At 42.3% G+C, this 22,346-nt stretch overlaps 1 protein-coding gene across 2 annotated transcripts in view; it reads right to left on the bottom strand.

Annotated features, from left to right (window-relative positions):
* Positions 1 to 10,472: 10,472 nt before the first annotated feature.
* The window catches only part of LOC129192757 (protein jagged-2-like), a 49,813-nt gene continuing 37,939 nt past the window's right edge, over positions 10,473 to 22,346 (bottom strand). For both annotated transcript variants that reach the window (XM_054797069.1, XM_054797068.1), the window contains 13 exons: positions 22,142 to 22,306; positions 20,974 to 21,087; positions 20,755 to 20,868; positions 20,406 to 20,519; positions 19,105 to 19,221; positions 19,007 to 19,034; positions 18,315 to 18,400; positions 16,514 to 16,627; positions 16,285 to 16,400; positions 15,918 to 16,184; positions 15,035 to 15,166; positions 14,222 to 14,381; positions 10,473 to 12,603 (listed from right to left, as the gene is read on the bottom strand). In XM_054797069.1, coding sequence (XP_054653044.1) covers positions 12,107 to 12,603; positions 14,222 to 14,381; positions 15,035 to 15,166; positions 15,918 to 16,184; positions 16,285 to 16,400; positions 16,514 to 16,627; positions 18,315 to 18,400; positions 19,007 to 19,034; positions 19,105 to 19,221; positions 20,406 to 20,519; positions 20,755 to 20,868; positions 20,974 to 21,087; positions 22,142 to 22,306 — 2,024 coding nt within the window. In that variant the 3' untranslated portion in view covers positions 10,473 to 12,106. The remainder of the gene's footprint in view (positions 12,604 to 14,221; positions 14,382 to 15,034; positions 15,167 to 15,917; positions 16,185 to 16,284; positions 16,401 to 16,513; positions 16,628 to 18,314; positions 18,401 to 19,006; positions 19,035 to 19,104; positions 19,222 to 20,405; positions 20,520 to 20,754; positions 20,869 to 20,973; positions 21,088 to 22,141; positions 22,307 to 22,346) is intronic.

The following is a 22,346-nucleotide window of genomic DNA, read 5'->3' on the forward strand; positions in this document are numbered from 1 at the left end:
CATGACAATGAGGTATGATTATAAATAATAATTATTATGAATAATTTATTTGAAAAAAAAAACATGCTTATAAAGTACGAACCAAAAAGACAGACAACAGTGTCGCAGGGGAAAAATATAACAAAGTACAAAGAAAAGAGAGGCGAAGCCACGGCTGTAGTTGTGACGCCATAATACTAGGTAATGCCAAACAGGTGAGCAAAAAGGTAAGCAAAGACTTACAAATGCTGAAGGTGCAAAGCAAATAGGCAGTAAACAGTGAGAAAGCAAGTAAGTAATAAAAAGCAAAGACATTATACTGCGAGCGCAAGCCGGATGAGTCAACCGAAAGTGCATGTAATAGAGCGTAGTACACAATGGAGCAGAAAGTTCGCCTTGTTGGTAAGTAAGCAGGCTGGGTGGGGCTCACAGCTGGTGTTGGTGTCCTCCCTGTAGCACTGGAAGAGGTGGTCGGGGACAAATGGAACATAATGGAACATAAACATGTAAGTGCAAGTATTTGAAGCTCAAATCTGAACAAAGAATGGAAATGAGAGGTTCTATCCTACAGTGTATTCAGGTTGTTTTAGAAGAAGTTCCGCCTCTCATCCGAGCAGGCTTCATCAGTTCATGCTCAATGACTAGGTGGGACAAACACTAGTCTGACTAGATAGGACAGATCAATGAATGCTCCGAGAATTCATTTTAATTAATTTGATCATTTACAGCTTTTTAGTCAAATTATGATCAAACAAGAAAATTGCTGGTCTGCAGGAGTTAGAATACTGTGGACACTGGTGTACGGTGTATGAAATGAAGGTTGCATTTATTATAGTCATATGAAGAAACAAAGCAGCTTCAAGATATATTGTGTGGGACTACAGTTTGAGTTGTGGTCACTACCAACTACCAGTGTAACGTTTACAACGTTTTTATGAGACAAACCTGACTATGTTTTGGGAAACTTGAAAAAAGATCAATCTGGTCTTTTGTACTGTCTATCTGAGAAATTCACTGAGCAGTGTGCCGAGCAATCGCCAACTTGGCGACTTTGTCGCTAAATCTGGTGACATTCCGAACCCTCTTGGCGACATATTTTCTCAAAAGCGACTATCGACAAACCTAGCTACTTTTTCTGGCGTCGTTCGAGAGTTTTCTGGTATTTTGTGACTTAAAAGTGACAGCATGTATTGATCTGCAGTTTGTGCTCTCACTGAGCAGCAGCGGGTGCTCCTGAGAGGTCTGCCCCGTCCCCAAAGCAGTCACAAGCCATCAGTGCACAGTCATTTCCCGCTGTGCACTGAGAGCATAGTGGAGCTCCACGCATCCATGAATCACGCATGTGCAAGGCGCGATGCCGCCAGGGTGGATCTCACCCTATTTTACACTAAATGTAAATGTTTCTTAATCTTCATAACATTACTACTCTTTACAATCAAGCCTCATTCGGACTCGGTCACTTACCTGTTACCTGTCAGAACGTGTGATGGAAGAACGATGGGTGATAAGTTAAACAAGTAGCCCTAACTACAAGGTCAAAGGTGGAGGCTGGAGGTGAGTCCGGATGTAATTATTACGCTGTCTAGACTTTAGAGATAAAATATTAAAATTATTTTATTTTGAGGAAGTCATGGCCAATTTTAAATCAAGTTCATTTGTTGTTCCAAATGCAATTAAGATGTGTTTACTCAAATTTTTTGTCTCTCCTACGATGTTATGCTTTTTTCCTACAGCATCTGTTACAATATCATATGCAAATAATATGCAAATTAGTCACTGGCATCATTTTGCGACTTCTGGACTGCCAATAGTTACTTTTCTTACTGAGGAGTTGGCAACAGTGGTGCATTGAGGACATCTTCAAGTGCACTGTATCGGGATCCTGCATCGGGATCCTAACATGGCGGCCAAGCCAGCACATGTGTACTATGGGAGAAGTAAGTGGAGTGTGCAGTCTTACGTTTGCACGATAACGTCTTTGATACAAAGCTCAAGCATGAAGGCGAGGCAGCAAAGACAGTGAGTGAAAGGTTTTAAGAAGGCCTGACAAGGTAATCGTGTACAAGTGCGCCAAGATGGCACCGCCCAGGAAGACCAAACAAGGGCAGTGCAACACAGCGCAGACGGCAGCCAGAGAGCACAATGTGCACATAACATACACTTTAAATCTGATCATTTCAATCCTTTGGCAATGTTAGATTTTTTACGTATTTGTGTTACTCCTTATCCAAACTATACTTTAAGGTTATTTTCTTTAAAAAACAAAACAAAACAATTCAGTTAAAATTTACACGTATGTGACTATTATGAAAGACTATTTAAATGGAAGGAACAAATTTAAAATAAAGGCTTCCCACTTCTTGCCTTTCACAATAAAACATTTTTAAAACAAAAGTCAAACATCCACTTTTGGGGTTGCAACCCACCTGTTGAGAATCACTACTAACCATTCTGCTACACACACACATATGCACATGCACACACACAGACGGTCAACATTATGAAGCCTAGTGTTCTAACTTTTGATTCATGGTAACGAGTCAGAGTGGGACATCACTACTGTTTACTGAGCACACTCCCTATTCCAGGTGTGTCCAGAGTGCGGCCCAGGGGCCATTTGCGTCATATTCACCACATTCTAATCACAAAATAAAACCCGCCCGTACATCAGTAAAATTCCATTTTCTTTTGTCTATCTAACGCCATAGCATATTTTTCACCTACATTGCATAGGTTTTAGCATGTAATTAAAATAACATTGGATGAAGAATATCAAATAGCATAGTCACTTAAACTTTAAAATACAAACACAATAATAAACCTCATTTGAAGACTTCTCTGACAGTGTCAGCATTATTGGCTTTGTGTTCGACATCATGTTCGTCAATGAAAACAGAAATGTTTGTCTAAAGCAGGAAGTCAGACAAAGTGTAGACAATGAATGGTGATGGTGATGGTGGCGGGGGAGGTTAGAGGCAGGTGTCGTCTCATCTTTTGTCCTTCGCAGCTGCTGTGTCTCGCTACGTGGTCATGTGATCTCCGCCATGTTGATTAGATGTTTTATACTGCACCCCCCCTTCCCTAAGACTAGCACGTTGGCTAACAGCTAATGAATATCAGGACAAATTGGTAAATAAACCAAACCAAAGTGGCACAACCACTGTCTGAACTGATGCAGACTCAAAAGAGAACTGAATCCGCTTAAAGATTAACCTGCAATGTGAACGCAAATACAGCAGAGTCCCTTTTCTGTTGTCTTCGTTTTTACAGACAGTAGACTTAAAGTACTTAAAGACTTAAAGTAGCTCAAAAACGTAACCAATGCACACAAGCCTGTCACGTTCATTTAAAACAGGATTCAGTTCATTTTCAGGTCTTACGTATCGGGCAGTTAAAGTTGGATTCCTGAATCCTGTTTCAGATGTACTCACAATGTGAAAGCAAATTGAAGTGAGTCCATTTTTTTATTGGGTTCACTTTTCGGTCACTTCTTGTTTTCTTTCTAGAGGAGCTAAACTCCTAAGTGGATTTAAGCCAGAAGGTCACCTGAATTTGTGAAAAGGAACGAAAAGGAGTGAGTCCAGTTTATATAAAAAGTGTGAACAGTCCAGTACACTTGATGTTAGTCCGTATGTTCTGCTGAGCACTTTCACATGACTTCACTTTTTAGCTTTGCCTTCATTTCACCCCTGCTGTGCACCCCGAGACACCCCCGAAGACAACCCCCCTACCTCGGGACAAAACCTCATTATTGGACCTTCTGTCTGCTTCTCCCAAAAGCTTTTGGGGACTAAGACGCGTGTCCAGAGTTCAGATGAGACCCTGGTGGGTTGCCACAGTCTGCTCTTTTGTCCCCCAGCTGTCCCAAGACCCCCTCATCAGCCCCCCAAATACACTGTTCTAGTGCATCGGAATCATTACATTGGCATGACCGGAATGGCACCAAGAATTCTATTGTGCTCCAGGCAGGTTCAGAGCCCCCTCAACATCAGACACCCCCACCCTCCAAAACCCCAGCCTCAGACATGTCAAAACAATTTTTTGCCTCGGTTTGCATGCATTCTTTGGTTAAAATATGGCGGGCGTCTTGTCATGTTATTAATAAAGTGTGTGAGTCCATCTGTATTTTTAATATATATATTTTTTAATCAGTAAATGTCCTCCCCTGTTAGCAACCTATTAGCTATCCAAAAAAATGGCAACCGGAAGCAGCTATGCAATGTTGCCCGTCTATCATCAGTGGTTGACTCTAAAAAATGTTAACACATAACACGTTTTTATAGTTTTATCATTTTAGTTTTACAAGTCCTATTGCATATAAATGACAAAGGGCTCAATGAACATTTAAGATTACTTTTACCTTCATTGACTAACTGACTTCATTCACTGTTCCCAAAGACACAATGTGGTAGCAAGATCAACCACCACACACCTTTTTTTGTTGTTGCTTGAATTCAATAGTGTTTCTCACTTTCTTTGTCGAAATGCTGGCACTTACAACTTTCTTTGGCTCTATTTTGGGTTACTGATTGGGTTACTGTCTTTGGGGACAGTCATGTCAAGAGTCACATCTTTGCTGAAGGTAAAAGTAACCTTAAATGTTCATTTGTCCATTTCATTCATCATGCATATGTATTTATATGCATTTTTTATTTTCTGCACATCGGACTATAATTGTAAAACTATAGAAACATGTTTTATGTTAACATTTTTGGCTTTCTGGAACGGATTAATTGGATTTAGATTATTTCTTATGGGGAAAATTGATTTGATTAACGACCATTTCGGTTAGAGTCGGACCTTCTGGAACAAATGAATGACGCTAATCAAGGTTCCGCTTTATATTACGTCCACACCATCTTGCATTATCATTCATTAGTGGTGAGTACCTATACATTTTATACTTTAAATGTGTTTAATAAGTGTGTGAGGCATATTTAGGGCTTAAACCTGGATTGTGCATTTATCATTTAGCTTGTTAGCTTCCGTCACTAGTGGACAATGACAATTATAGAGAGAAGGGGAGGGTTCTGGAGCTAAATCTAGTCTAATAATTATAAGAGTCACTCTAATTGCAAATGAAATTGGAGGAGAATGTCAACATCAAGGCAGCAGGAGGTTTTTTCACCATTTGCTGGTGGTCCTGGAAAGGTAACTGTAACCCGCCCTGTTTCGCACCGGCCGCACCGGGGCTCGAATACAGGACCTTCGCAATGGGAGGTGAGAGCGCTGACCACACGGCCAAAAGCCCGGAATGTCGAGCAGAGGCAGAGGGAGCAAGGTTTACCAACGTACACTTGCACAGCATCACAGGCCAATGCACAGAGTGAACGCTCTTCCTGCCTGTCCAGTGTGTTTGATGATTAGCACTCTATTCATGGACGTTCTAACATTGTGCGAGGTCATGCCTGCAGCTCGTAAGGATGTCATCCAAACACAGCCAACATGGCGTGCAGCGTTCTTCACTGTTGCTGAGTCATCACGTTACATGGAGCGCACTTGCGTGTAGTCACAGTGTGGACGAGAGCTGTCACTTTCAGGACGAGGCTCGTGGCGACATCTGTCAAAACACCGCCCCCACCCCCACCCCCGCCACTGTGCCCGCCCGCCTACAGGCCACATGACCACGCGGGCCTTTATCCGCCACCCGCCATCATGTGGTGTGACAGGATGACGGCTGGCGTGTAAGTGAGCTTTTAGCTCGCATGCACACATGCTGAGTGTGTGTGTGTGTGTGTGTGTGTGTGTGTGTGTGTGTGTGTGTGTGTGTCACTGACTGTCCTTTTTTTTACGCTAACCCCCCAACAGGAGGAGGATGATGGATGATGCAGACTGAAATCAATTTGTACCGACCCACCCTCAATGTGTCACACACACCTGCATCATCATCATCATCACCATTATCATTTACACTTTGACTGATCATTTGTAACATATGTACACTTCATTACGTACAAGTCCTCCTTTAGAAATATCTAATGCGTTCCTAATATTTTGGTGAGCTCAGTGAGTTACAGGTGATTTTGGACCATCTATTAGAGCAATGAATAGCTGAGCAGTTTGCAGAGGACATGTTTTCAATGCATAGTTTTGGGATTCTGCTCCCCATCATGGCGGCCAAACCCGTGTAGGGCATGATAGGGAAGTGGATGCACTCTATTTGAACTCCAGACTCCTTGGTTTACACGCCCACTCAAGCTGCTACAGAGAGCTTCCAATATTAACATACTGTATGTACGTGCTGAATCACACTTCAGAATGTAAGTCAAAGTCAACATCGTGAGAGAACTTGACCAGAACCGACCAAAGTAAACATGCAAAACTTACCTACAGCTTGCAGTTCATGCAAGACGCGGTTTTATTGATAGCTCCTCCACACGGAAAGTTGTGTGCTGCAGTGAAATGCGTCCAAGCGGAAAGGGCGGTTAGGCCGAACTGATGTTCTGCACCACAGAGCCGCGTTTGTCAAAATTGTCCCCCAACTGTGGGGGTGGCCACTGGGATGGCCACAGCCACCCCTGGCCATCCCGTACCCCCGCCACTGGGTGAGGGCAAAAATATTAGAAACGTCATTATGACACAGAACGCAACAATAAACATATTGTTAAAATATACATAACAGACACATGACACAGTACACAACAATAAACATATTGTTAAAATATACATAACAGCATAAGCAACTACATAGATATTTGTTCATGTTTGTTGTGTAAATCATGCTAATGCCTCATGACACTCGGTTGTAACTGATATTGTTTGACCACAGATGATGATACACTTTGGTAACCACAACCCTAATTTTATTTGTATTTTTTTATTAAGCCAAAAATCAAGCATCCACTACTTCTTTGTTACTATATGAGTAAGTGCATTGTGGCGAATATGATGCTGCCATCTAGTGTCGAAGACGACACATTACATGTTTTAGATTACACCGTTTAGCCACGAGAGGACGCTGTTGTGCTGTTGTATGAACACACGTCAATGAGGAACGTGTGTATAAAAACACTTGAACCAGCAAACACCGAGGTAAATTTGATCCAAACAGCAAACATATGACAGTTTTACTTATTACAGCTAATGACAGTTTGACCTGTCATGATGACTCCCACTCACTGCATGTTTTCTATTTACTGTATAGGCTTGAAATCAATTGCATCTATGGCCAACATTTATCACAAAGACAACATACTTTGCCAAGAAGTCGCCCAAAGTCAGCTGGGATAGGCTCCAGCACACTCTCGTGACCCTAGTGAGGATAAGCGGCATAGAAGATGGATGGATGTTACCATATGTGATGATATGATATGTGATGATACAGTATGTTATGATATATGTTACGTTTGCAGACAGCTAAAGATGGGTGGAGCCTGCTGGACATCAACAGGAAGTCCTGACAGACGAGAGAACAACAAGACTAAAGGAAAGCTAGGGCAGGAAGAGCAGGGCTTGACTGCATGTTGTATGACACACACCCACACCCACACCCACACACACACACACACACACAATCACGACTCCTCTCATGCCATCGCAAAGAGGCTAACTTTGCTAACTCTGCAGGTTTTGAGCCTGTGAATTTTATTTATTTTTTGAATTGACTGACTTGTTCAAGTTATAAATCAATGAGAAGAATTTGCTATAATATTAATAATACAATGAAATATGTATTTTTGGATACCTTTCAGGACACTCAAAATCACCTATATAGACAACAAGAGGGAAAAATAATTACGACATTAGGAGAAAGAAATGTAATAATACAGAAACAATTTAAAAAATGACAGTACTGTTTTCATTCAAATTCATTTGCAATCAAAACAATCACATAAATTATGTTTTTTACATTTGTTTTTCCCATCATAGACAATAAAATAAAATGTTTAACATATGTATTTTAAAAAATCTTTAAAAATACTGATAAATGAAAAACCAGACAGGATGTTACAAAATCAGATCTTGTCTTCAAGTGTTAGTGAGTAAAACTATGACGGCGTATTCGGGCCACATTGAAAAATAACAACAATCTGAAGTTTCTAGAGTAAAATCGTGAATTACGTAATTGCGTAAAATTTAGCCATAAAAATGGCTGTAAAATAAAGTTATAAGTTTTATTAATAATGTATTTTTCTTGTAAATTAAATACTTTATTCTCGTGAACTTTAGACTTTATTCTCATAAATGTAACACTTTATTCTCGTAATATTATGAGTTTTTTCTTGTACATTAGCGACTTTATTTTTGTATATTTACGACTTTATTCTTGTAAATGTAACACTTTATTCTCATAATGTTATGAGTTTTATCTTGTAAATTTGCGACTGTATTCTCCTAAATTTAAGACTTTATTCTCATAATATGAGTTTTTTCTCATAAATATACCACTTTATTCTCATAAATTTAAAACAATTCTCGTAATATTATGATTTTTTTTCCCCCGTAAATTTACGACTTTATTCTCCTAAATTTATGACTTTATTCCCGTAATATTATGAGTTTTTTTCTTGTAAATTTACCACTTTATTCTCATAAATTTAAGACGATTCTCGTAATACTAGGATTTTTTTCCCCGTAAGTTTACAACTTTATTCTCCTAAATTTAAGACTTTAATTCCCGTAATATTATGAGTTTTTTTTCTCGTAAATTCAGGAATTTATTGTCGTAAATTTAAGACTGTATTTTTGTAATATTATGAGTTTTTTCTCGTAATATTATGATTTTTTTCCCCTAAATGTAACACTTAATTCTCATAAATGTATGGCTTTATTCTTGTAAATTTATGACTTTATTCTCGAAATATTCTGAATTTTTTTTTGTCAATTTACAACTTTATTCTGGTAAATTTAGGACGATTCTCGTAATATTATGATTTTATTTCCCCATAATATTCTGAATTTTTTGCCGCAAATTCACAACTTTATTCTCGTAAATTTACGACTTTATTCTCAAAACCTCTGATTATTTTTGTACTCCGTCGTGACAGGCATTGCCTGAGACAGCTATGAAAAGGGGGGGCTTCTTTGGCCTTGGGCATGTGGAGGGGGCGACACGTTAATCTGTTTGTACTCAACTGCCCTGTTTTGCTGCCACTTTATAAATAAAAGCTTGCCTGAAGGAGGGGAGGAAAGTTTCCTTCCTTCCTGAGGAATGACTTTAGGACTTTATTCTTGAAATATCAGATTATTAGTTTTTTCAATGTGGCCCTAATACTCTGTCATATAAAAGATACTTTTGTCGATGAGAAAGTGGGAGTGTGTTTATCAAGTGTGTACTTTGTGTTTTATTTTAGCTGCTCGGCACGTCTATCAGTAATACGTGCATGTGTGTGTTTTTATCAGCAGGAAGCTGACGTCCAGGAGAGGGAGGAAGTTTCGCTGGTTCCCACCATAACTCAACAGGGACGCAATCAGCGTGATAAATGGACGGTAACACACACATACACACACACACACACACACACACACACCTAGCTAGCTTGCTAGTTTTGTGGCGATACAACAACAAGGTGTAGATTCTTGAACACGCCTTCTCTTCACTTTAGCGCCACTTTGTGGGTTAGTGACGTCCACCTTCTCACAGGAACCAATCATCGATCATCAACAATTGTTCACCTCAACGACGATCAGAAATAATCAGTTGTGTTCTTTGCTGTGTTAGTCATTTTTATCTACTTATGCCAGCATTGATGTTGCCATGCTGCGCTGGCATGACGTCACGTGACCTCACAGGACGTCAGCGCTGTCTTTGAAGTGAGGGTCTCAAGCGGTGGCCCCTCCCTAGGCGCGAACATCTGGGAGAGCGTGCACGTGGAAGGCGGGGCTTGGCAGGCGGTCCATGTCCACGCGGGGCCTTTCATCTCAGCTTGAACATGTGGACTCAGGCCTCACTGAGGCGTGGTCCTCTGTCCTCCTGCTGTCCCCCCTTCCAGCATGGACGCGTCACTTCTTGGACTAAGTGTAAGAACATTTGTCAGCCCATTAGCTAACGAGCCGCTGACAGTTAGCAATGTCTTTCCTCGTCTTGTCCGTTTGGTCAAAAACAAAACGTGACGCATGAGTGTTTTGTTTAAACACATTGATGGTCAAAGCAGTCATGGAGGACGTGTGCCAAAAGAAATGGAGCGCTATTAGCAGCATTCAGCAACACTCTTTGGTTTGGTTAGATTAGCTTTAAAGCCCCGCCCCCTACAACATGGTGATGTCCTCCCTCCAAGCATTCCTGACACGTTTGTCATTCCTCTCCAAGCAAATGCTGACTTCATGAACAATCGATGAAATCCCGCCAAGCGCTGAGGATGAGCGCCACAGCTGCTGGGATCACATTAATCATTTATCTGCAGTCAGTCTTTAATGACCACTCAGGAGGCCTCTGCTCATTGGCTGAACCAACGAAGGCAAACGCAAGTTAGCTTGTGGCTAACAGAGCAGAAACAGTGATGAGTGTTCTTGGCGTTAAAAGGATAAGAGGAACAAGCAGACAGAGACAAAAGCATGGTATAAAATACTTTAATAAATAATACGATTGTTCAAACAAAAGTTCCACTAACAAACCAACAACATTTTTGTACAAAATGATGACAAAGTTCTAGAAGCACACTCTGCCTCTCGTTGTGACTGACAAAGAGTGACCTCTGACCCACTAGCTAATGCTAATGCTAAGCACTAGCCGGTGTTCTTCAGTGCACGAATGACAACACAGCTTGTTCCCTTCATTAGACCATCACGGCGAGAGGCGGGGCTGAGCCAGGAGTGACTGACACTTGTAGACAGCAGACGTCCATGCGGAGAAGATGACAGTACAACTTTCATCCTCGCTTTCTAGTGCTAGCTTACAAAAATAATGTTAGTGTTCAGAGGGCACAAATTAGTAGTGGTCATGTGACTGCTGCCATGTTGCCTACTTGGGACTTTTGTGGTGTTGCACTGGTGCACGTTACAATGTCTCACGTTTCCGATGGATTTACTAACCAACACCAGTAACCAGCACACTCACGCAAACGTGTGTACCACCTGCGTTACACTTCAGTCACGTTTATGTTACACCTGTGTAACGCTGGTGTAAAACATTGGTAACCTTAGTATGATAGCTGCGTAACATCTGTTCCACCTGTGGAAGGTCCATTTTACACATTTATAACAGCAGCAGCGTAACATTTGTCACCCCCGTGTAATGCCTGTGCAACACTCACAACAGTGTTACACCTTTGTAACATCTACGTAACACCTGTGTAGCACTTGAGTCACACGTGTCGCACCTGTTACGCTCGAGTCCTGTTCATGTTACACCACAACTGCTGTGTAAGACATACGTAAGACATCTGCAACAGCAGGGTAATGCTTATCACACCTCTGAAATGCCTGTGCAATACTCATGTATTGCAGGTACACTTGTGTAACGCCGGTGGAACACATTTGTAACACCTGTTACGCCTGTGGTACACATTTGCCACACCTGTAATGCCTGTGTACCACACACGTACTGTAACATCCACGTAACGTCTATGTTACACCCATGTAACACATTTGCACCACGGCTGTAGCACCTGTTCAACACACGAGTCCCGTCTGTGGTTTATGTGTGTAACGTGCATCTAAGTGTGTGGCCAGTGATAAGAGGAATGACATCATTTTCAAAGGAAGCAAACAATCATGTAGTACTAATCTTAATATTCATAATAATTGTACATGGAAAGGAAGCGTTCATTAAGTTACCAAAGTAAAATGTACACATTGCTGATATTTACAAATGTATGTACAAACATGTCCAACTGCGTTTCGCGGGGATTTGTTTGTTATTCAATCAAGCTGAAGGCACTCTTACTCTGAAACTAACTGATGCAGGAAGTTGAGAGCATTGATTTGAAAGGGTAGATGGAACATATGTTGCTGGATGTAAACAAGCTTGTGCCAGGTGGACTGTAGTTAAAAATGTGTCTTTTTTTTGTCCTCCAGATAAAGCCAGGCCAGTGTAGAAAAGAGGCCCAGTGGGTGGGGCTAAGGCAAGAAGGACCAATAGAAAGATAAGCTGCCAGTCAAACATGAAGAATAGCTGCAAAAAGCACACGTTCAAATCTTCACTTCCTGCCACATTGCAGATAGTCGGGCTCCGCCCCCTGTGGTGTGCTCATACGTAGTGGTCTTTGATGTCCTCGCCCAGCTTGGCGGCGTTGAGGTTTTTACAGCGGTTGTCCTTGGGGCTGTAGGCGGTCCGGTGCGGCGCTTTGACCGGCCCACTGCGCATGGTGCAGATGACCCCGCCCTTACCCATCACCCCCTTGTCCCATGCGCCCCCTGCTGAGCACTTTGGCGGCGGACACCTGTCCTCCACACCTAGCGTCCTCTCCTCGTCCTCCTCCTCGTGCTCGCTATTGGCCTCGGCGCCGTCGCACACCCGCTCCGACGGGCCCATCAGTTTCTTGCATTCATACTGAATGTCTTTGTCGCAGTTGTCTTTGGGGGCGGGACTCCGCTGAGGCACCAGGCGGTTGTTGACGGTCCCGTCTTCTGGGCGTGACCTCCTCTCTCGCTCTTTCTTCCTCTTGCGAGTCCACCAGACGCACACAACGATGCACGAAACCCACACCACGCAGAACAGCACGCACAGCAGCGGAACCACGTAGCCTGACATACACAACAACATGATGTCATCATGTCCTCATCAATTTAATAATAACAATTACAATAGCAATAAAAACATCATCATCGTTTAATCTCGTTTAAATGAGGTCATCATGTCAAAATCATGTGGTCATCAATCATCAGCTGTCATTGCTGATCAGTTAAAAGCAAGGGTGTCTCTACTTGCTCCTATGGAAGCCCGTTTCCACCACTGAAAGAAAAAAATCTCAATGGTAAGTCATAATTCTAAGATAAAAAGTCATAATTATGAGCTAAAAAGTCCAATTACGAGATAAAAACGCAATTATGAGACAGGAAAGTCATAATTATGAAATAGGAAAGGCATAATTATGAAATAAAACATCATAATTATGAGATAAAATATCATAATTATGAGATAAAGTCAAATTATGAGATAAAAAGTCAAAATTATGAGTTCAAAAATTATGTTACGAAATTATGAGTCATAATTATGAAATAGGAAAGTCATAATTATGAGACAAAAAGTGGAAATTACGAGACAAAAAGTCATAATAATGAGATAAAAACTCAATGAGATAAAAACTCAATTATAAGATAAGAAAGTCATAATTGAAATTGAAATTATGCGATAGGAATACTTATGTGATAAAAAGTCATAATTATGAGGTAGGAAAGTCATAATTATGAGACAAAACGTGTAAATTCCGACATAAAAAGTCATAATTAAAGTCAAAATTATGAGATGAAGTCATAATAATGACATAAAATGTCATAATAATGACATAAAATGTCATAATTATGAGATAAAATGTCATAATAATGAGATAAATGTCATAATTATGAGATAAGAAAGTCATAATTATGAGATAAAAAGTCAAAATGATGACATAAGAAGTCAAAATTATGAGATAAGAAGTCAAAATTATGAGATAAAAAGTCATAACTATGCGATAGGAAAGTCATAATTATGAGATAAAAAGTCGAAATTACAAGGTCCAAACTACATGAGCCACCTTCTTCACTGGAGCCTTCGTCACGTGGCACTCGGCACATGTGCAGTTTGTATCTCGACTTTGATCTCATAATTACGACTTTCCTATCTCATAGTGATGACTTTTATCTCGCCATTTGGACTTTTTATTTCATAATGTTGACTTTTCATCTCAGAATTAGGACTTACTTACCATTGGGATATTGTCTTTCTTCTAGTGGCGGAAACGGACTTCCATATGTTCCATCGAGGGCCGCATCCATCAGAAATGAAGGATGGGAGGCTATTGTGATACGTTATGTGCATTAAACATGCTAAAAGCAATCCAGTGTAGGTTCATATATGCTAAGCTAACATCTTAGCTTTGTATTGTAGCTGACAAAGCAAACTGATGAAATATTTAATAATAATGTCCCATTAATAATCAAATGACTTTTTACAATATGCTGAGGGCTAATAAAAATATAAAAATAATGGCCCTGTGCTGCGCTTTGGACACCCCTGATATGACGAGACAGAAAATTAGTTTTTGGACACTGGTCTAAAAAATACCATTTACTTTCCTCAAAAGTTGTAATTTAATCCTCAGTTCCATAGAAGGCCTGAAGGAGGCGCCACACAGGAGCAACATAAGCAAGAGGGACTCACCCACAGCTGGGGCGTCCGCCCTCGTCTCCACTTTGACCTCCACCACGGCCAACATGACGCTGCTGTTGTGGCGCTTGGACAGCGCCCCGATCACGGCACTGGCTGCCTTTTGGATCTGTCCATGCTCTCGGACCTTGGTGCGCACCTCCTCCTGGAAGGACTGCCCGGGAGGACACAATAAAACCTTGTGATGTCATGAAGTCACACAGTGAGGAAGAGACTTTAAATGTGACTCTCGAACATCTCCTCCTCACCTTATATACAGTATGCTTATGTACTGCATGTATCCTGTATACAGTATGCATGTATCATTAGGACTAGTGAAGTCATAATAATAAAGTGCGTATGAAATGATTCCTAGCAGCATCTAGCGGTACGTTTAGACTCTTCATCATGTTAGCCACAAGCACGCACGTAACCAAAGCAGGACTACAAGAAGCTCTTGAGGTGATTGACAGGCTAATTAAGTCCTGGAGGGCGTGAGCCAGGAGGAAGGACATAGTTAGCGAGACCCAAAAGGCGTGACACAAAGAACAGAAGATGTCATGAGAGGACTCAAAGAGGGTGAGGAGGAAGGAGTTAAGACGTCAAGCAGATGTTGTTCGCACTTGAAAGATGCAGGCTGACTCTTTACATGTTGGTATGTTGTCATGGAAACAACTAGCAAAGCATCTGGTCATAGCTAGCTGGTTTCCATTTTACTTTTAGATTCACAGGAAGTGACGTGGAGGTTGAAACATGACTGAAATGCTCTACAAGCCACCTTTACAACATGACTACGAGACTTGACATGAATGTGTCTGTGTCAATCACCATGGCAACCTCCACCGCGTCACTGTTGGTGTAGGACAGGTCACAGAGGATGAGCAGCGCTCGCTCTTGGGCCAGAATCTGAGTGATGGGAAGGTAGCGGATCTCGGAGCAGATGTTCTCCACCGTGGTTCCCTGTGGTGAGAGAACATTCTTTCAACAACTAGACATGTGTATGGTAGACGACCACATTACATCCCATCATTGTTGAGATAAGATGTAGCATGTTGTCCATTTAGACCAAGGATGTCCAACACTTTCCAGTGAGGGCCCCACACACAACAATTAAAAGACGTGGGGGCCACTTTGATACATTCTGAAACGTCCGAGTTCGTTTATCCAGAGAAGAGATCAGGCGGACACACTTGTCTGCGTTTTTGATCTTTTAGTGATAAAATTGTCTGCAAGATGTCACAGTACAAGTACACCTTGGTGGACCTGCGCTCTTCAAGCGAGAAGCAGGAGGTCCTGAAACTAGGAAGTGCCTACTCTGGTATGCTATCCTTGAGTCCCGCCCACACAGGGGCTCCTGATTGGCTCAGTATGTGATTATGTGTTAGCATTTAACTGGTTCCAGCTAATGTCAATCAAGGGTGCGCATGAACGTATTCTACATGTGCACGTGTGGCTAGCTTGATAAGGTTGCCAGGCAACCTGTCTGTGCAAAATTCAAGTATCAGTGTAACCATTACAGTACTTCTATCGTATAATTCTAGTCAATGCTAACAATTTTGTATATTAAAAGCAATCCAAAAACATCCACATCTAATAATATATCTAATAAACAATTCATTTTCTTTTACAATAACAAAAATTGATGTGGGTTGTAAATGGCCCCCGGGCCGCACTTTGGACACCAGTGGTTTAGCACTTAGCCGTCGCTTACCTGTGGCACTTTGTCCTTCTTGAAGATAAGCGTGACACGAGCGCAGCTCTCATCAAGGTAACCGCTGTTGGGCTCGCACTGCGTGTGCACGGGTGTAGGCGGGTCTGGGGTGGAGCACACACCCCACTGGTGGCAAGGCGGTGAGAAGCAGGTGAGGAACCGGTGGCCCACACACTCGTGGCCACCGGGACAGGGCGGACGGTTCTGGGGATGCGGAGGAGGAGGGGAAGCTGTCGGGAGCAGACAGGGCCGACGACCACACATCACCTGGAAGAAGACACCTGGAAGGTCTGACTTTGCTGAACGTCAAGAGTCGGCGATATGCGATGACATGTCAGCAAAGACGACAGAAAGGAAGATGGCTGACCTTTGAGCAGTGGACAAAGCCATCCACACACTGACAAGTGTTGCAGTCTTCGTCCCAGCGACCTCCATGTGGGAACTGAAGACCCGCATGATGACACGACTTGCCAAGACCCGCAACTACACAAAGATAGATATAGATACATAGATACACTTGGAATTGGCTAAGTAAAGAAGGCTAAAGGTCAGAGGTTGTGTTCTAAGATGCAGTATTGCTAGATGCAGATACTCACACTCCTGACACCGAGGCCCAGCGTGTCCAGGAGGACAAAGACAGCGGAAGGCGTTGATTTCATCGATGCAGGTGGAACCTTCAGCGCAGGGAGACGACTGACACTCATCCACGTCTGCAAAAAACACAAAAGCAAAGTGTTAGTGTGTACTTCTTTGGTTTAGTGTTTACTATACACACAAATGTAGTCATGAGCGTGTCGTGGGTTTTGACTTTTGGATCATTCATTTTAAGTCTTTGGGCCTAATTTAGTAAAATCCCAAATAACGAATGCAAAAATTGCACGAGCAAACTACAAAATTGAAAGTACGACTAATGGGCGTGTTGCAGGTGCTTCACTATGATTGCTTGCACAATTTTTTAACAGGTGCAAAAGTGGTTCGGACCAGTGTCCAGAGTAATTTAAATAGGGTGGTCCCGGACCCCGCAGGATTCTGCGTGTGGTAGCGGCTGTCGCCATGGAGAGTTTGGGAGAGCAGGGTGGCTGTAAAGGAAAAATGGGTTTGAAGCTATGAAGTTGGAGGTCTTGGTGGAGGGTGCAAATAAACACACTGGTGAATATCACAATAATGCTATATTAGTGTATTTTGTTAGGTTATGATACTAATGTGAAAAATGTACGGTACTTACATAGGATTATCTACTTACACATCACTTATCCAGATGAACTCCTCACTACAATCCCCACTATTGCACTAAGGGATGCAACACAGGCGCACGGCTCGCTGTTACACTAGCACACTGTGATAGAAAATGCAGTGTTGCAAGGAGTTTTTCCATAGGATATACTGTATTTGGAATGGCTCCTTTTTCTTACTGGATCCAAACCTGCCTTTCCAGCAGCTCTTTTTATGACAGTCCAAATATGTTGACAAGCAGAGAAGATTCTCTGTCTCTATCGCCCGTCATTGCACGCCTCACCCTGCCAAACACCGACCACCAACAGGTTTCGGCTTTGATAAATCACATGACCGCTGTAAAATGACTACATTTGCATCTCCCCTCCCAATATTTTGTGTTCTGATGGTCTGCATATATTCTGCATAGTCGTCATAAAGCAAACATGCAAAATGGTCTGCCAGTGCTATTTTGCTCATTTGACAGACACAGCCCTCAGTGCACCCTGTTCATAGATCAGCTTTGCACACGCTATCAAGTTTGCCCGTGTTTTTATACACAGAAACCTACAGTTTAATCAGGCCCTTAGGCCCTTTCAGTGCACAAGTGTGTTCACACTGACCTCAGCACTCAAAACGCTCAAAATGGTGAGTGCACAGTGATGGACAATTACCACTTATTTCTATTATGTGTGAGTTGTCATTAATAAGCTGTGAGAAGCAGTCACATTACAGTCATTGTGTGACTACGTTGCATGTGCATGTGCATGTGCATGTGCATGTGCATGTGCATGTGCATGTGCATGGAATTGTGCCAGGCCTCGCCCACGTCTTCCATTCATGCTAAAGGGGTGGAGGTGTTCCGTGTGTGGATCAGTGTACTCACACTAGCCACTTGTTCCGTGTTCTTGATGTGAAGTGAGTACACCCTAGAAACTTCCATTTTGAAATATCTGCTTCTAAGATGTGTTTTTTCCCCCACAAAGCAAAGGGAAAACACATTGACCCGTCTGATGAAGCTGACCTGGGATCAGCTGAGGGGGAAAAGGTTAAGACCATCTTCCTTAAGGGCTTCCTAATCTCTCGCCCTCAAACAATAGGACTGAGCCGCCCCCACTCCATGTCGCCACCTCTGACCCCTCGGCCCGCCACCCACCCCAGCACCGGGCTCCCAGGCACACTCACTGATGCGGCAGTCCGGTCCGGCAAAGCCGGGGGCGCATTCACAGCGGAACCAGTTCTCGCCGTCCACACATTTGCCTCCATTGTAGCTGCAGGAGGACATGAGGACAAACATGAGCGGACACAGGACACAAGGACAGGACATCTTCTAGAAGGTTCTGACAGGCACTGCGTCTCGGAACTTAAACAGAGTTAGCGTTTTTCCCACGTCTTTGTCCAAATCTTTAACTGTTGGTTCTGATCCCTGACCAATGTTCACACTTCATATGTAAATCACCAATGACCACATGCTGAGATGATCCCCCAGGTTTAGAGCAGTCAATGGTGAAAGACATCCTCCCCTCTCCCACCATGAATCCATCTGTCAGTCATGATGGAGGAGCCTCTGGGGGGGTAGTGTGTGTGTATGGGGGGAGTTTTTGTCCCTTTTGACTTGTCATAAAAGACCTTCTTTTTGTCCTGGTGTCATTCTAGTGTCAGGATGATCTAACTGACATATTTCTACACTGGCACCATGTCCGCACCAAGACCTATATTCATTTATAATATTCAAAAACACATTTCAACGGTTCTGCCCTTTTCTTCGCTGGCAAACATGAGACTTTGCATCGAAGCTAAGGTGGAAGAGTGATGAAGAGTGATGTTATGACTCCGCTCACAAAAAGGTGATGAGTAAAGCAAGAAAGTCCACTTACCAGGGATGTGGACTGCAGTCGTCAGCGTCTAGAAATACAAGATGTTTCCTTGAGGAGGTTCTAGAACAACGTCAAGAGCTGCATTGTCGTGTACGTACTGTGTGCACAGGTGGACCCCTCCCATCCATCTCTGCAGATACACGAGAAGGTGTCTTCTACCCCCACACACGTCCCGCCATTCTCACACGGTCCTGACTCACATGTGCTGTTTTTGGCTGCAACACACAACAACACATAAAACAAATAAATGATAGCAATTACAAAAATAAAACAAGAAAAAGATAATAAAACTAACAAAATGACACATTTCAAAATGTTTGTTAAAAGATGATAAAACATGTTTGTTGAAAACAAACAATTTACAAAGATGATAAAGCATGTTTGTTAAAAGATGACAAAACACACATTTGATAAAAAAAAAAAAAAAAGATAAAACGTGTTATAAGACCATGATGCCACGAGATCACGCGAGATTGAAACGAGACAATATTTCTTGTTTAGAAAAAAGCTGTCTTGTGAGAACAGGGCAGCCAGGAGCCAATCAGAGTGTGAACTATGGCATCTCTACTGTGAATAATAAACGTAATATGGAAGTGGCAGAGCGCTAGGCGGGAATGGATTCACACATGAAGTGCTTTATGCATACTATAAACCTTGCAATCCAACCTACCTCAGTGTTTCCAGCGTCGCTCGCTCGTGACATGTGGCTGCTGCCGTGTTAGTGTCCAAGCAGAAACTCAAGTAATTCTACATTTCATCAAAGTAACTTAAGATTTGTCAAATCAAAACAACTACTTCCTGCTTTCGCACTCTAAGCATCAAGTTATCTGTAGTTCTGCTAGCGTAAACAAAAAACTGCAGTCTACAATCTATATTACATGTGTCTTGCCATAACTACACATCAACATAAAAGATTAGTAGTAGCATTATTTCATCTTCTATCATGTTTAGGTTTTGTTTCAAAACCAAAGAAGTTGAACAGTTTAAAAGTATCATGCTTATGTGCACAGTTATAAAACATTTCAAAATGTACCAGCATTGTTTTGTGACTCAGTTAAATTAAAACAAGTCTGTTTGTCTCGTCCTATATTTTGTCATTGTAATTTTATTAAAAGTAATGTTAAATTATTGTCTCGTCTCGTGATCCCGGTATCGTGTGTCGTCTCATCTTGTGAGCTGCGTGTATCGTGACATCCCTATTATAAGATAATAAAACATGTTTGTTAAAAGATTATAAATGATGTTTGTCGTACTATAATACAACATGTTAAAAGATGATAAGACATGCTAAAATATGTTAAAGTGTGATAAAACGTGTTTGATAAAAGATGCTAAATGTTAAACGGCAGCTAATAAGCAGTGAGGTGTCAAAGTGATGATGTCATGATCAGCATCTGACCTCTGCTGCAGGTGTTGCCGTCCCAGCCGGATGGGCAGCGACACAGGAAGGAGTCTCCGTGGTCGTAACATGTTCCTCCATTGCGGCAGGTGCTGGAGTCGCACTGACTCTCACCTGGAGGGGGCAGCGTGGAGACCTTAACACTACTTTCTGTTTCTCAACAGCAAAGTATCTTATAGTGTATATTACATACTGTGTGTACTATACTTGTATACAGTGTATATCACGTACTGTTTATTATATACCACAAAGAGCTTGAAGATCTTTTTGGATACAAGGCTCAAACAGATGTGTAGCATGCTAGCGAAGATGCGCATATCCAAAAGGTAACTAAAGTAGCAGAACTCACGTGAGCTGCAGGTTTTTCCTTTCCAGTCGTCCACACAGTCGCAGTAGAAGTCATTGAGGAGGTCCACACACACACCTCCATTCTCACACGGCTTCCTGCTGCACTCGTTCACATCTGGGACACAATTCACATTCTTTGTTCATCCTCACCCAAAGGGAAGGAAAGCTCCATTTTTAGCCAAGAGTTTCCCCACACACACACACACACACACACACTTACCAATATGGCACAGATTCCCCTCCCAGCCGGCCGGGCAGAAGCAGTGGAAGGAGTTGATCCCGTCGATGCAGGTTCCTCCATTTTGACAAGGAGATGACTCACAGTCGTTGACGTCTGGAGGACAGTACTTCTGTCAGTACACTTCAATAAGTATACTGTGTACATGTGTACTTAGTTTCTGAGTGAGTGAAGTGCTGTCCTAAATCCGTTACTTTGATTAAGGTCAACGTTTGCCTTCTTCTTCTTCTCTCCTTTTTAATGGTGAATTACAACCGATGTTCCCGCTAATTTTTCAAGTGTCTGAGGACACACACCAACGACATAGCATTCCTTGGACCTCTGTGGCGCCACAGACGTGCACACGCTAGTATCATACTTGTCCAAAAGCTGAAAACTTGAGATAGTCCAACTTCCATTCTGTGGTATTTTGTATATGAGTGGGGTTCAAAAGGACGGCAAGGCGTATTTCACAATGTACCTTTCTTTATGGTCAACCTCAGACAAAACGAGCCGTAGAACTATCTCATCCAATTCATCCTCTGGATCGCTTAGGAAACCCCTCGTTTATCATTTCATTTTCCATTTTTTTCTTTTTTCTAAAAAAAAAATAGTCCCTTCAGCAACACTCGGGCATACTCGCCGTAAAACCTCCTGTATGCGGTTAAGTCCAGCCATCAAAATAAAAGCACGCTAGTACTACATGCAAGCTACACATGACAATAAATCCACAATTGCTATTTAGCTTTGCAGCATGTTTTTCAGAGCAGCCCTTTCTCATTCAAAAAAGACAAAAAATGTCACCCAGATTCACCTCTTCCAGTTCACCTTAAAGGAACCGCTTTGGCTTGGTGTGTGTATGTGGTGCTGTCCATTGGCTTCGCCATAACACGGGTTAGCAAGCAGCATTTAGCTCTTTTAACTCCGCTGCACCGGTATCTATACGCTAACCTGCAAAAATGGATGTTATCATTGGCTGGACCGTGTTCGTCATTGTGTTTTATGTTGTTACCGCTTCTTGCCGCCTGTCACTCACGGAGTTACAGAATAAACTGTTATGTGTTTTGCTTCTTCGCTGTTCATGTTGGATTTTATTTTGTGCGCTGCATTGATTTGCTGTGTGCTGGAGCAGCGTGCGGACACACACGGCGGAACAATAACAAGGACTGACTCTGGTGGCAGTAGGTTCCAGTGAATCCAGGCTGGCAGGAGCAGCTGAAGTTCCCGGCAGGGAGGCTGATGCAGCGTCCATGAGGTCCGCACACGCTGGACGAAATGTGCCATACACCCTTCTGGCTGTCGTTGGTGGCCACGGCAACCGTGCAACTGTCAATCACTGAGGGGCGTGCAGAGTTATAGTCGTTCATCGATAAAAG

The sequence above is a fragment of the Dunckerocampus dactyliophorus genome, chromosome 13 (genome assembly GCF_027744805.1).
Source record: "Dunckerocampus dactyliophorus isolate RoL2022-P2 chromosome 13, RoL_Ddac_1.1, whole genome shotgun sequence".
Taxonomy (NCBI): Eukaryota; Metazoa; Chordata; class Actinopteri; order Syngnathiformes; family Syngnathidae; genus Dunckerocampus; species Dunckerocampus dactyliophorus.